The sequence below is a fragment of the Gekko japonicus genome, unplaced genomic scaffold (genome assembly GCF_001447785.1).
Source record: "Gekko japonicus isolate JY-2015 unplaced genomic scaffold, Gekko_japonicus_V1.1 scaffold70, whole genome shotgun sequence".
Taxonomy (NCBI): Eukaryota; Metazoa; Chordata; class Lepidosauria; order Squamata; family Gekkonidae; genus Gekko; species Gekko japonicus.
In genome coordinates this window covers 1,721,347-1,735,756 of record NW_015167529.1, presented here as the reverse complement: position 1 = coordinate 1,735,756, position 14,410 = coordinate 1,721,347, and the positions used below count along the sequence as shown (strand labels likewise).

General features: G+C 42.8%; 1 protein-coding gene across 1 annotated transcript in view; it reads right to left on the bottom strand.

The window, feature by feature from the left end:
* Nucleotides 1-14,410, bottom strand: part of LOC107112229 (putative ferric-chelate reductase 1) — a 27,610-nt gene that overhangs the window by 10,053 nt on the left and 3,147 nt on the right. The window contains exon 2 of the mRNA XM_015413327.1: nucleotides 2,642-2,837. Coding sequence (XP_015268813.1) covers nucleotides 2,642-2,837 — 196 coding nt within the window. The remainder of the gene's footprint in view (nucleotides 1-2,641; nucleotides 2,838-14,410) is intronic.

The following is a 14,410-nucleotide window of genomic DNA, read 5'->3' as shown; positions in this document are numbered from 1 at the left end:
CTAAACCCCGAAAAGCCCCCGCCCCCTTAAAAAAGACGGGGGGGGGGGGGGAGAGAGAAGTTTGCAATGCTCAGCCATTTCATGGTCTCCCCTGGATCCTAGGCTCAGGCCATTTAAATTTGTTGTTTATATTTTAGGCGGGGGAAAGGTTTGGGACTAACCACAGTTAAAATATAGAGTTCAACAAACTCAAGGAACTTCAGATTTGTAGAGAAATATTAGCCCCTAATGTGGGGCTCCAATGGAATAGCTGCTATAATATCTTTAATTGTGGTTTTCTGTGTCCTTTATAAAGTTTATACCTCTGCTCCCTGACATTACATTTTATGACACACATGGCCCAGCCCGACAAAGTCCAATTTATGTCAAATCTGGCCCTCATAAGAAATGAGTTCGACGCCCCTGCCATAACTGATTGGCTTGAGAAGGGTGACAGTCTGGGCCAGGAACTGATAGGGTTCAGGAGGGGCAATTCAATGTTGGACCATTCTCTAGTTCTGTATCATCTCATAGAAAAATACACTAATTTCCCAAATGGCATTCTCATTATGTAGGATTTATTGATCTGAAAGGGGCTTTTGATACTATCTCTAGAACAAGAATCTGGAAAAAGTTCCGACACACCATAAGAACATAAGAGAAGCCAATGCTGGATCAGGCTGGATCAGGCCCATACAATCCAACACTCTGTCACACAGTGGCCAAAAATACCTTGTGCCATCAGGAGGTCCAGCAGTGGGGCCAGGACACTAGAAGCTCTCCCACTGCTGCCGCCCTCAAGCACCAAGAATAAAGAGCATCACTTGCCCCAGAGTTCCTATCTATACCTTGTGGCTAATAGCCACTGATGGACCTCTGCTCCATATGTTTATCTAATTCCCTCTTGAAACCGTCCATGCTTGTAGCCGCCGCCACCTCCTGTGGCAGTGAATTCCATGTGTTAATCACTCTTTGGTTGAAGAAGTACTTCTTTTTATCTGTTCTAACCCGACTGCTCAGCAAATTGAGTGCCCACAAGTTCTTGCACCGAGTGCCCACCGCAATTGATAAAAGGCTGCTATGGCTCATGCAACAACTTCATGCGGCCCTCACAGCTCAGGTCTGCTGGGGCTATGGTGGCAAACAACTAAGCCATTTAACCTCAGTTAAGGGGTTAGGCAGGGCCGCCTTTTGGCTCCATTTTTGTTCAACCTATATATAAATGATCTTTCAGCTTTATTTAATGAGCCTTGTCATCCACCCCATTTGGCCAATTGCAATATTCCAGTTCTGCTTTACACTAATGATACTTGCTTTGCTCTTTCGGATGAGAGTTCAGAGATCATAAAAAAAAATTTCCTCTGAATATTGCATTAAGGAAGGCCTGAAAATAAACTACAAAAAACCTAAAGTAATTGTTTTCTCCAAAAAAACAAACCCTTCAGTGTTCAGATGAATTCTGAATGGTGAAGAAATCCAACAAGTGAAAGAATTTTCGTTTCTAGGTATCCGTTTCTCATCTAGTCTAAAATGGGGGCCACCATCAGTCATAAGGAAAAAAGCAAAAACCTGTGTCGACAGCATATTAAATTTTTCCCAAAATGGAGGTGGGAACTATGTTCCAGGTGCTGTTCAAGTCTTTAACCTAACAGTCATTCCTATTATCCTTTATGGAGTAGCCATAAGGATTGTCTTGGTAAATGAAAACACTGACAATTTTCTTTTACATTTTCTGTGAAATTATTAAACAATCTCCGCTGTGCAGCCAGTGTGGGTCTCCATTCAGAACTGGGGCAACCTTCCCTTGAGGTAAGGGCTTATTTGCAAGCATTTAGACTGTTCATCAGGTCATATTTGAACAGCAAGGACTATCTGGCATTCCTTGAAAGAAGACTCTTACTGGTCAGTATGATTTAAGACTGTCTTTGAGAAACTTCTGGCTCTTGGTGTTAACCTGGACATGACGCAGTACCTGGGCTGTCATTCAGCATTTGCTTTGGTGAGCGACTGTGTAAAATTAATGGATCACCAAAGCTCTGCTTTAGAGCATACCACACCTGTTCATCCCAATTTTTTGGTTTTTCTCCACTGAAATCCTTCCTACATTTATCTGTAGACTTCCCACACCTATATGTTCACTTCCCAAAGTCTTTTATGTGCATTTATTCTGGCCGGACTAAATGCTCACTCCTTAGCAGTTATGAGGGGTAGGTTCATACGTTTGCCTTATTCAGAATGAATCTGCCTCTGCCCCTTAGGTAAGATTGACACAACTGCACATATCCTTCTGGAGTGTCATTTGCATAATAATCTCAAAAGGCGTTATATTTCACTGTGTTTGCAAATTCATTCTAGCATATATTCCTATGAACTAGTTACATAATTGCACATATCCTTTTTTTTTAGAGTCCTTTGTATAATAATCTGAAGAGGTGTTATATTTCACTGTGTTTGCAAACTCATTCTGACTAATATTCCTATGAACTAGTTACATTTCTACTTGCTGACAGGAATCCAAAAAGAATTTTAGCAGTCATAAAATTTTCTTACTCCTTTTGTCTATTGGGTGATAAATGATTAACAACAGCTATTCACTGCTCAAGATCAAAGTATCACAGAGAATTTATTGGATAAAAGGAAAGGACTCTATATAGGGGTTTACCTGTGATCTCATCACCAGGGTTAAATGCCGTGCTAGAGACAGAGATGGCATATAGCGGTGGAGAGGCCTGTGGAGCAGAGGTCCCATGCATGGGTAACATAGAATTACAGGCCATATCAATTTTTCCACTTGGGTAGCTCAGGACTGTTGAAGTAAACACTTCCAAAAATAGAAACAGACAAGGCCATGGTTCCATCTGTAAAGAAATACAACATTTGAAATATGTAAACTGAGGCAACTGGCCAATGCACAATCATGCAGAAGGGGGAAAAATTCGTCTGACTGTATCCTTCAGTATTTGAACACCTTTAATTACAATAATATTTAACGGCTTGTGTCCCGTCACTCCACTCAGCTGTGGTAACTTCCTCTATTGGCTCCACCTCAAGAGGAAGACTCCTTCTGCTGCAGGGAGGCTAGGGTTGCCAGGTCCCCTCTAGCCACCAGCAGGGGATGGGAGAGTAGGGTTGCCACGTCCAGGTTGGGAAACTCCTAGAGATTTGGGGATATAGTCTGGGGAGGACAGGAACCTCAGTTGGGTACCATGCCATAGATTCCACCCTGCAAAGCATCCATCTTCTCCAGGGAAACTGATCGGTGTCATCTGGACATGACGTGTAATTCTGGGGAATCCCCAGGTTCCACCTAGAGGCTGGCATCCCTAAGGGAGGCAGAGTGACAGGATGAAGACAGAGAAAACGCTTCCATACAATAATCACAAAGCCATTAGAACAGAAAGATTATCTTTTGCTTATATCATTGCAAAACCAATGTAAGATACTAAAAAACTGAAGGTTGCTCCTGTTTAAAACTTCTGTGCATTGAAGGGCTGCTGAGCATAGAAGCACCACTCTCCTTCTTGCTGCAACGGTACAACCCGAAATGCTGTTTCTAGGGGACAGGGGAATGGGAGGACTGCTATAGGAGGGAAGAATCATCAAAAATTGCCACCCCTTGTGCACGTAGATCTTTTTGCCAGGACCCAATTCTATGTACCCCATTCAGCCAACATTTAGGAACGTCTAAGCCACTGGTTTAAATGGAAGCATTAGGCATGTGTTTTAAACTTTGTCACACTGTGTTACAAATGGGTTTGTGTTCAACTTTGGCTGAATCATTACATATCTTCCCACTCCCCCAAAACCCCTGTCAGCTAACACTGGAGACATAAGATAACTGATTAAATGGAATTCCAGAGATAATAGGGTTAAGGTGAATTACAGCAGTAATAACTGCAATCCAGCAATGCTGTTATGCCAGCTGGGACAAGTGCATGCATGCTCTAACTGCCATATATTTTGAAAGAAACACATCTATAATTCAATTCTTCTATCATGCTACTGCACTGTGCAGTATTGTTCTAATACCCATGCCGAAAGAATATATGTAACTAGGTCTCAATAATGCATGATATGGGAACTGTTTTATTCAGCCCAATGAGAGGATTGCAAGGACTGCATTGTAGATCCTGTTCTGAAAGCACTACGCGCTATACATGCAATTTGGGATTATACATTTTTTCACTTAAATCATGTTTCAGTATTTTTTGACAATTCTGGAGGAGAACAACTAGCATCACATCCAGACACTGCTGGTCTATGCAGCACCATAAACTATTCCACATGCATTTACAAAACATCTGGGCTATTGGCCCTGCACAATTTATGAGTTTTGCTGTACTGGGTTGTATGAGTTGGATTATGACACAACCAATACTCCCTCTAAGCTGTGGCGTCTTGTGAGTAAAAATTCTGCTTTGTGAGCTACTGGCATTAAAGTTGTGAGCGAGCAATTTGGCTACTGCATAAAGTAGTTTGCTCTGGAGCCGTCCTTCCTGAGCTAAGACAAAAATCTGTGAGCTGGAGGCTAAAAACCTGTGAGCTGGCTCACACTAACTCAGCCTAGAGGGAATACTGGACACAGCTACTACAATGCAGCATTCCAAAATTACACTGACTCGTGCAACACACAGTAGTTGGCTATTTAATTTGCAAAAGTTGTTAGGTAGTGCATACAATAAAAAAGGCATAGTTGCAGTGACAAAAACATTCTTCATTAACTACCCTGTCAGTTTGTTCCAAAACAATTCCAAGTGAGAGAGACACGCCAAAATTTCAAACTAATCAATTATAAAGCAAAATAGAGTCCCTTTGGGCAAAATGCCTATTGCAAAGGAAGGAAATAACCAGCAATAAACTTTCCAGTCAGTACAGATTGTATTACAAGCAGTGCAGCACAGCACGATCCATAAAACTAACCTTTCCTTTTGCTTTGGAGGAAATATTGACCTTTTAGGAAAAATCCAAAATAGTTTCTATGTCTCAAACCAATGAGGTTTCAACGGTGCAGGCATTTTTGCTATAAAACATGACAATGAGGCACACCGGAATATATTAAAACAAACATTCTGCAGGCTTAACCTGGCCACAGTGCGTTACAAAAGCAAGCACTCTAAAAACTAATTGAGGAGAAATGGCACTGCACTGACCTCCCTCTTCATTTTCAGCATATCACTTTCACCCAAATCCCAAGGGGCACAATTGTTTGAAATCTGCAGTATGGGGTCCAGCTTGCCAGCTGGAACTTGAGACTTTTCATGCAAGGACATAGTGAAGAAGCAGAAGGAAAGGCTAGATTACTGAGTCGCTCATGTGGCAAAATCCTTAAATCAGCATTGACAGAGTCTGTTCCTAAGGAAGAAGCACTTGAGAGGCTGAGAGGCTCACTTCCCGGGCAAAATGTCCCAGGCTTCCTGGAGAACCTTCCTCTCAGAGCAGTGGCTCTCCTGTCTGCACCACTGAAGTGGTTAAAAAAAGGAGATGGACAGACTCCAGACTATCTAGAAACATTATTACGGAAATGCTTCCTTCGCGGGAAAGGCCGATTCATTGCTCCAGTGACCCAAGTGGCTGCTTGGGGTAGAACCATCCAGTGAGGGTGCTGACTGCTTTCTCTTATACCCGTCACGGGCTCCCAGACCCACGCTGGCAGCACCTGGGAGGACAAGCCCCAACAGCAGCACACCAGTGTCTCTGTAAACTTTCTCCCAGCAGCTGGTGATGTGGGAAGAAAGGACAGGTGTAGCACTGGGCAATGTATGGTACCTACTCAGGACAGCAAAATACCTTGAGCAACCTCTGCTAATGGATGCCAGATCTGTAGGAGTGGAGGCCATACTGTCCCCTCCATATTCCACTTCCACATAGAATCATAGAGCTGGAAGGGATCTCCGGGGTCATCTAGTCCAACCCCCTGCACAATGCAGGAAATTCAAAAATACCTCTCCCCCCCCCCAATCCCCAGTGACTGCTACTCCACGCCCAGATGACAAAAAACCTCCAGGATCCGTGGCCAAATTGGCATGGAGAAAAATTGCTTCCTTACCCCAAAGTGGCAATCAGCATTTCCCTGGGTGTGTAAGAAAGAACCACAAGAACTAAGCACTGAGGCAACCCTTCCTGCCCTCCCTCTCATGATCTGCCTAAGTTCACAGAATCCGCATTGCTGTCAGATGGCCATCTAGCCTCTGTTGGAAAACCTCCAAAGAAGGGGAGCCCACCACCTCCCGAGGAAGCCTGTTCCACTGAGGAACTGCTCTGTCAGGAAGTTCTTCCTAATGTTTAGCCGAAAACTCTTCTGATTTAATTTCAGCCCATTGGTTCTAGTCCGACCTTCTGGGGCAACAGAAAACAACTCCACGCCATCCTCTAGATGACAGCCCTTCAAGTACTTGAAGATGGTTATCATATCACCTCCCAGCTGTCTCCTCTCCAGGCTAAACATACCCAGCTCCTTCAACCCCTCACTATCTTTGTTGGCCTCCTCTGGACATGTTCTAGCTTGTCTATATACTTCTTAAACTGAACACAATACTCTAGGTGAGGTCTAACCAGAGCCAAGTAAAGCGATACCATCACTTTGCATGATCTGGACACTATATGTCTGTCGATACAGCTCAAAATCACATTTGCCTTTTTAGCTACTGCATCACACGCCTGATGTTCAGTGTATGGTCTACTAAGATCCCTAGATCCTTTTTGCACATACTACTGCCAAGTCCCCCATCCTATAATTATGCATTTGATTTTTCTTACCTAAATGCAGAAATTTACATTTATCTGTGTTGAAATTAATTTTATTTATTTTAGCTCAGTTTGCATACCTAGAATATTGTGTTTTATTTTGGGCACCACAATTTAAGAAGGATATAGACAAGCTGGAACGTATCCAGAGGAGGGCAACGATGATGGTGGGGGGTCTGGAGAGCAAGGCCATTTCTGCACCTATATTTTGCCTCAATTTCTGAACACATCCTATTCTTCTGTTCTGGATTTCCTCCCGCTTTCAATTCTATTTTGTATCAGGGCTTTTTCTTGTTTCTTCATTTGTTTTACAGGAATCTGAATTCAGGCGGCTTCCAGCACACTGCTGCCTCACAGTGACCAAAACTCCTTTTGCTGCGATTCTTTCTTCTCATCTGCTTTTGAATCATTAATCCTTTCTAAAGCAGAATTGTTTCTGTGGGCATTTAAGTGCTGCCCGCTGCCCTCCCATTTCTGCCTCTCTCTCTTTAGGTTGACCTCCCTGTTCTGTTTTCTTTCCCTCCTTCTCCAAAGACAAAAGAGGACATGTCCTCCCATTCAGGCAAACTTTTTAAAAGTCAGAGAGAACATAAGAAGGAATCAGTAAATATAAAGGACTAGGGGATTCCCTGCTCCCAAATGTGTCAGTCTTGCATGTGTGGGCCTGGATTTCCCCCTCCCTTCCCTTTCTTTTTACAGAATCATGGAGGAAGAGTGGGGTTGGGTCTGCGCTTAAAAAAAAGTTTTCCTTTCTCTTCATCTTAGACAAAGCAGCCAGTTAGCTCAAAAAATGTGGATTTTGCTTGTAGATGCAGAATGCATATAGAATGCACAAATAAATAAATTGTAGGGGGAAAACACAGTGCAGAAGGAATGAGTGCGACTGCAAAGTCAATCCTTAAGGCTTGATTCCTTGGATTCTCCAGCACAAGCTGTCAGTGAAGAAAGGGCCCAAGTCCTATGAGGAACGGCTGAAGGAGCTGGGTATGTTTAGCCTAGAGAGGGGACAACCGAGAGGTCATATGATAACCATCTTCAGGTACCTGAAGGACGTGGATCGTGAGGAGTTGTTTTCTGTTGCCCCAGAAGGTCAGACCAGAACCAATGGGTTGAAAATAAATCAAAAGAGTTTTCGGTTAAACATCAGGAAGAACTTCATGACAGTTAGAGCAGTTCCTCAGTGGAACAGGCTTGCTTGGGAGGTGGTGAATCTCCTTTGGAGGTTTTCCAACAGAGGCTAGATGGCCATCTGACAGCAATGCTGATTGTGTGAACTTAGGCAGATCATGAGAGGGAAGGCAGGAAGGGTTGCCTCAGTGCCTAGTTCTTGTGGCCCTTTCTTACATGCCCAGGGAAATGCTGATCACCACTTGGGGTCAGGAAACAATTCTACGATTGATTCTAACAAGGCCAAGCCATCTTAGCCCACTGCAATTGAATCCTTTCAGTAAGTGAGCCTATGCACAGATTTTTAATATTATAATGTAGGCCACTTAGATGGAATCTAGAGCATGCCAAAACTGCACCTGAAATACCAATATCACACCTGCTTATGCAGTCATTGTGTTTTCACTATCTCTTCTGAAATGGTAACGAGGGCTTGTCATATGATGTGGTTATGATATGATGACCACCACACCTCTGTAACCAAAAGAACACCTAATCAAACAAAGGACACACCTGATCAAATCCAAAGTAAACATCATATGTTACTGTCTCCACACAGGTTATCATACTTTTCATGTATTTTTTTTAAAAATGTGATATGGCCCTAAGGGGTCAGTTTCTGTGTTGATCCAAGGAATGGGATTCACATTTTTATATTTTAGGACGGTGCTCATTTCGTCAGCTTAATTTCTGAATTTCATTTAAATAGTATGAGGACAATCCAGTCAGAGGCAAATATGCACAGAAACAACTACAGATAAATAGTCATGTTAAAAAAAATCCCTTGGATTCCCACTAATCAGCTGTTTGGCACAGTAAATCCTGCTTCACTCACCCCCCTCCCCACCACACACATACAAATGCTCCACAGTTTTTAACTGGGCAGTGGGAGTACACGTGTGCCTGTACTTCTATGCACCTGCCCTTTTGACTGGATTGCATCCTTGTTCCTGAAATTGTATATTAATTTAAGTTATATATTAATTGATCCTACCTCATTTCATTCCAAAAGAGAACGTGTGGTATAGCAGAAAGAGTATTTGATTTAGAAACCTGTACTCAGCCATTAACAGTGCAATACTATGCAGAGTTACTCTAGTCCAAGCCTGTTGATGTCAGTGTGCCCAGACTGAAATAACTCTCTTTAGAATTGCACTGCAAGTCCACCAGGTAGCACAGAACAAGGCACGATTTCTCAACTGAATTACCTCACGGGGGGGAAACCAAAATAACAAATGAGCAAATAATTGTGACTTTCTTGTGATAGTCTCATTCCTCCTCTGCTATGGCTACAAGTAAATTTTATGGTACAGATACATTGACTTAATTTTTGTTTACTTGGCACTGAGCCTGCTGTATTGTCAGGCTAGGACAGGTATTAGCACGCTTTCCAATTACACATCGCTCCCATTGGGCTAGGTTTTTAACAAAAAACTTCCCAGCATTCATTTTCTCAGTTCACTTCCTTATATTTCCAAGTTGAAGATTTGCATTAATACTGTGCCAGAACTTGGTCTGAATATCAGCAATCCAGATAATTCCAGCCAAACCACAAAGACAAATCAGTCTACAAATCAGTTTGCACGTGATTCTTCTGCATGTCTACACTCCCTGTGCATTTTTACAGTTGTGGAGTCGGTTTATTTTCTTCCACACGTGGCTTATAAGGAGGATTTTCAAGGGAGGGTGCTGTCATCATCGGTGTTGTTATCAGTGGCATCACAGGACCCACCCTTTTTTTTAAATGGCTCTAAAATATTGATATAGCACTATAGTGTTGTAATGATAGTTTAAGCAGATTCTCTGAAATCCCAGCTTTCATTTAAAACAAAACAAAAACAAGTAAGTCTCTGTCTCCTGCCTTCTCAGAGATATGCCTTTTTCCTTATATCTCCATGAGGGGAAGGGCTTTTTTTAAAAAAAATGAAAGTTGGGAAATCAGAGAATCTGCTTAAACTATCACTGCAGGAAACAAAAAAGGACACCACTGGCAAAAATATATATAACACACAAGCAAGTAAGCAAGTATATAATGATCAAATAAGCATAACAGCAAGTATAATATAATTCAAATAAACATAACAAATATGATATAAATCAATAGGCCAAAGTGCAATAATAAATCATAACAGAAACAAGTCACAGTCTTTCCATGTGTCTATTGCCAGCATGGAAGCAATATCAAAGTCCAAATTGGAGTGCAATTCATCAAATTTTCTGAGCCAAAAAAAGCCGACGCGTAATCCGGATGCCTGTTGCCGCGTTTCGAATGATTCTTATTCAAGCATGGCTGTAATGGGACCCAGTCTCAAAAGCTGGCATACACTAAGCCAGAATGCTCCTTGCTTGTGTGTTATATATTTTTTGCCAGTGGTGTCCTTTTTTGTTTCCTGCATTGTACACTGGCTTCCCCCCCTCTTTTTTTGGCTGCTTGTATATTTTTGTGGTATCACTATCACTGCAGCATTATATTTTAGGTTTGTTTTTAAAAAATTGAAACCACTGTCTGGGGGAGGGGGAGGGAGTGGTTTAACAATGATGACAGTCCAATCACTGAAAAATGGACTGGAGGTGAGTGGGTGGGACAAAGAAAACCAGTAAAAACATTACACACAAGGAAAAAGCCGACTCAAAATTGGCTTTCAGAAAAAGTGATCTCAAAAGGACTGAAACAAACCTGGTGGAGGGGATGAAGTGAAAACTAGCGGCACAAAAATGCATGTAGAAATCAGGGGGTAAATTGCTCCCACTGTCTTATGGTGCTTTACTCCTGGTCTTCTCTCCTGCCTTTGCACAAAGAACTCAGGGCCTTGTAGTTCTTGGTATGATAGGGCTGCCATCTCCAAGTTGGGAAATTCCTGGAGCTCTTGGGGCAAAGCCTGGGAAGAAATGAGTTTGGGGAAGGAGCTGACCTGCTAAAGCTGCCATTTTCTCAAGGAGAACTGATACCTGTAATCTAGAGATCACTTGTAATTTTGGAAGAATCCCAGGCTTCCAACTGGTGCAGAGAAGGTGAAAATTAATCATTTCAGCTACTGTAACACCTCTAGTGTGACAAAAATGCATGTAGAAATCAGGGGATAAATTGCTCCCACTGTCTTATGGTGCTTTACTCCTGGTCTTCTCTCCTGCCTTTGCACAAAGAACTCAGGGCCTTGTAGTTCTTGGTATAACAGATAGGGCTGCCATCTCCAAGTTGGGAAATTCCTGGAGCTCTTGGGGCAAAGCCTGGGAAGAAATGAGTTTGGGGAAGGAGCTGACCCGCTAAAGCTGCCATTTTCTCAAGGAGAACTGATACCTGTAATCTAGAGATCACTTGTAATTTTGGAAGAATCCCAGGCTTCCAACTGGTGCAGAGAAGGTGAAAATTAATCATTTCAGCTACTGTAACACCGTAACTGCTCTATATGCCTGTGTCTGTTTATGTAAATTAGTTTACATAGGAATCAGTACAAGACCAATAAGAGTTCGTATTCAGGAACGTCTATCCCATATCAGGAACCAGGTGGACTCTGCTCCAATGCTTTCCCTTTTCATGGATGTAGCACACAAACCAGATTTTATGTTTATGGTGTTGTATCATTACAGACCTCAACCATACAACCAAGTTGATGTGTCTCGAGTGTTACTACAAAAGGAAGCTGAATTTATTTTCAGGTTACATACACTAATTCCATTAGGTCTGGATCAGGAATTAGATTTCACTTCCTTCTTATAAATAGTTAGGATACCTTTAAAATAGAATAAATTACCTTAAACTAAAACACCTGTTATAGTCCTTAAGTTCTCTATGGGGATATGTTTGCTACACTGAGGAAATCTTGCCATTGAAGTGTATTGTAGTCCTCGTCACATTGTAGTTTAATACTGGCAATTCCCACTCATCAGGTCAGTAACTCTTAATGTGTTTTTCTCACTTCTGATTTTCTTATAGAATATAACCGTAATAGAGAATTGTAAAATATGTATTGTGCTTGTCTGTTTTCTTCTAGAAATTAAACACAATAGCGTGGTACCAACAGTATTATATGAAATAGTATTAAGAATCTTGAAACAGTGGTGAGTGTATGAAACAATCTTTACTATAAAGGAAAACTTTCTTAAGTTGTATGTAAAAATGGCTCTAAAATAAAGCATGTCACTTTATTACAGCCTTCAGTACTTCAAGACTGTAATGAATCAGCAACACCAGACAAACCTGATGAAGAGTATGCAAACGGAATGATTACTAGAACGCCGTTGTTTGTCTCTAGTTGTTTTTTTCTTTTGTGATAAGTGTACTATATTGGGACTTTGTACCTAAAAAAGACCTCATTATTTGCCTTAAAATATCAACATAGAAATTATACTATTTTTGAATGTACTGCTGAGCTTTATTGTTAATGATCAAGCTGTATTTTTGTCAATGAATTACCTTATAAATATACTATAAATTCATACTTAAGCATAATATAAAAATGATTAAAAATTGTAAAATTATACACAGTGATTTAGTGTTTTACTTAGTCATATACACCGTGGCCCGGTTTGTTGCAATTCAGCTGGAGGTTGGCAACTGTAATGACAGAGCATGTCAAACAGAGAAAAACAAATCTCTTTATTAGTATCACTCACACAGCCCTAGTCTAACTGCACAAATCTCTGTTCTAGAGCTCAAAATGTTGCCTGTGATTGCTGCTCTAACACTGCTTCTGATCAGCTCCAGCAACTCTCACAAGAGATCTGAAAAAGATAAATAGATACAAGCAGGGGTAGTTTCCTGCCAGAGCGGTGCTCTGGCAGTAAGGAGCCCAGGGGCGGGCACGTGCAGCAAGCCCCACCCCCAGCAGCCGTCAGTCGGACCACGAGGAGCAGGAAGCAGCAAGGTAAGTTGGACAGCCCCCGGCTTTCCCTGGCCCGCCCGCCTAAGTGGGCTGGCCGGGGAACGCCTTCCACGGAGTGGGGAGGTATTTGCATGCCTCCCCGTGCCTTCCCCTGCCCACCCACAGAAGCAGGGGCTTGATGGCGGTGGGGGCTTGATGGGGAGTGGGCCGAGGGTGCCCAGGCCGTGGGTAGCTTGGCCACTCCAGTGGGGGTGGGCTTGCTTTGGGTGGGGTGTGTTTGTGTGTCTCTCTGTCTCTGTGTTCCTCTGTGTCTCTCTCTGCCCCTCTGTGTGTGTCTCTCTCCCCCCTCCGTGTCTCTCTCTGACCCTCTGTGTTTCTCCCTGCCCCTCTGTGTGTGTCTCTCTCTGCCTCTGTGTGTGTGTCTCTGCCCCTCTGTGTGTGTCTCTCTCTCTCTGTGTGTCTCTCTGACCCCCCCTCTCTGCCCCTGTTTGTGTCTCTCTGCTCCTGTCTCTTTGCCCCTCTGTGTCTCTCTGTCTCTGTGCGTGTGTGTGTGTGTCTGTCCATGTGTGTCTGTCCATCCCTCTGTGTATGTTTCTCTCTCTGTTCCTCTGAGTGTGTTTTTCTCTGTCCCTCTGTTTCTCTGAGTCTCTCTTTGTGTCTCTCTCTATTTGTCTTTCTCTCTGTCTTTCTTTGCCTATTAAGGTCAGTATTGTTTCAAGGGGTTTCAAGCTCATACCTTAATTAAAACTTTGTTGGTCTTAAAGGTGCCACTGGACTCAAACTTTGTTAGACAAGACAGGCAGACAGTATTATTTTCTCTTTCTGCCTTCCCTTGGTGTGAAATATTTGGATGATGGTAAAATGCAGACCTTTTTATTTGGATTTAAGTGACTTTCTGTAGCTGGGGCCATGTGGTTGTTGTCTCTAGATGAGGCTGAATGAGGGAAACATGGCTTAAGGTTCCAGAGAGGTGCAAAGTGCACAGCCCCAAGGGTTTTGTCAGGCCTTTTTCTTGTTGTTGTTCAGTCACGCAGTCGAGTCCGACTCTTCGCAACCCCATGGACCAGATCACACCAGGCCTTCCTGTCTTCCGCCGTCCTCTGACGTTTGCTCAATTTCATGTTCGTTGCATCTAAGACAGTGTCTAACCATCTCATCCTTTGCCGTCCCCGTCTTCTTTGACCTTCAATCTTTCCCAGCATCAGGGTCTTCTCCAGTGAGTGCTCCCTTCTCATTTGGTGGCCAAAGTATTTGAGCTTCAGTTTCATTATCTGGCCTTCCAGGGAACAGTCAGGGTTGAAAGTGCCATCAAGTCGCAGCTGACCAATGGTGACCTCGTAGTGATTTTTAAGGCCTGAGAGGTTCAGAGGTGGTTTGCCATTGTTTTCCTCTGTGTCACAACCCTGGGCTTCCTTGGTGGTCTCCCATCCAAGTACTAACCAGGGCTGATCTTGCTTAGCTTCAGAGGGTCTGACAAGATCGGGCTAGCCAGGGCCATCACAACAACAGAAGGCTGGCATTTTAAGTACCACTTAATTGGGATGATCACTGCATTTCAGAAGGAGTCAGGTTAATGATGTCTTCAACGGGTCCTTTAAAAAGAATTTTGTCATAGATGTAATGTATTGAAATGATTACATGAATCACCTCATAGGACTCCCCTGTTAAGCTTCGAGCCAGACCAGGGCTCCTCTGAG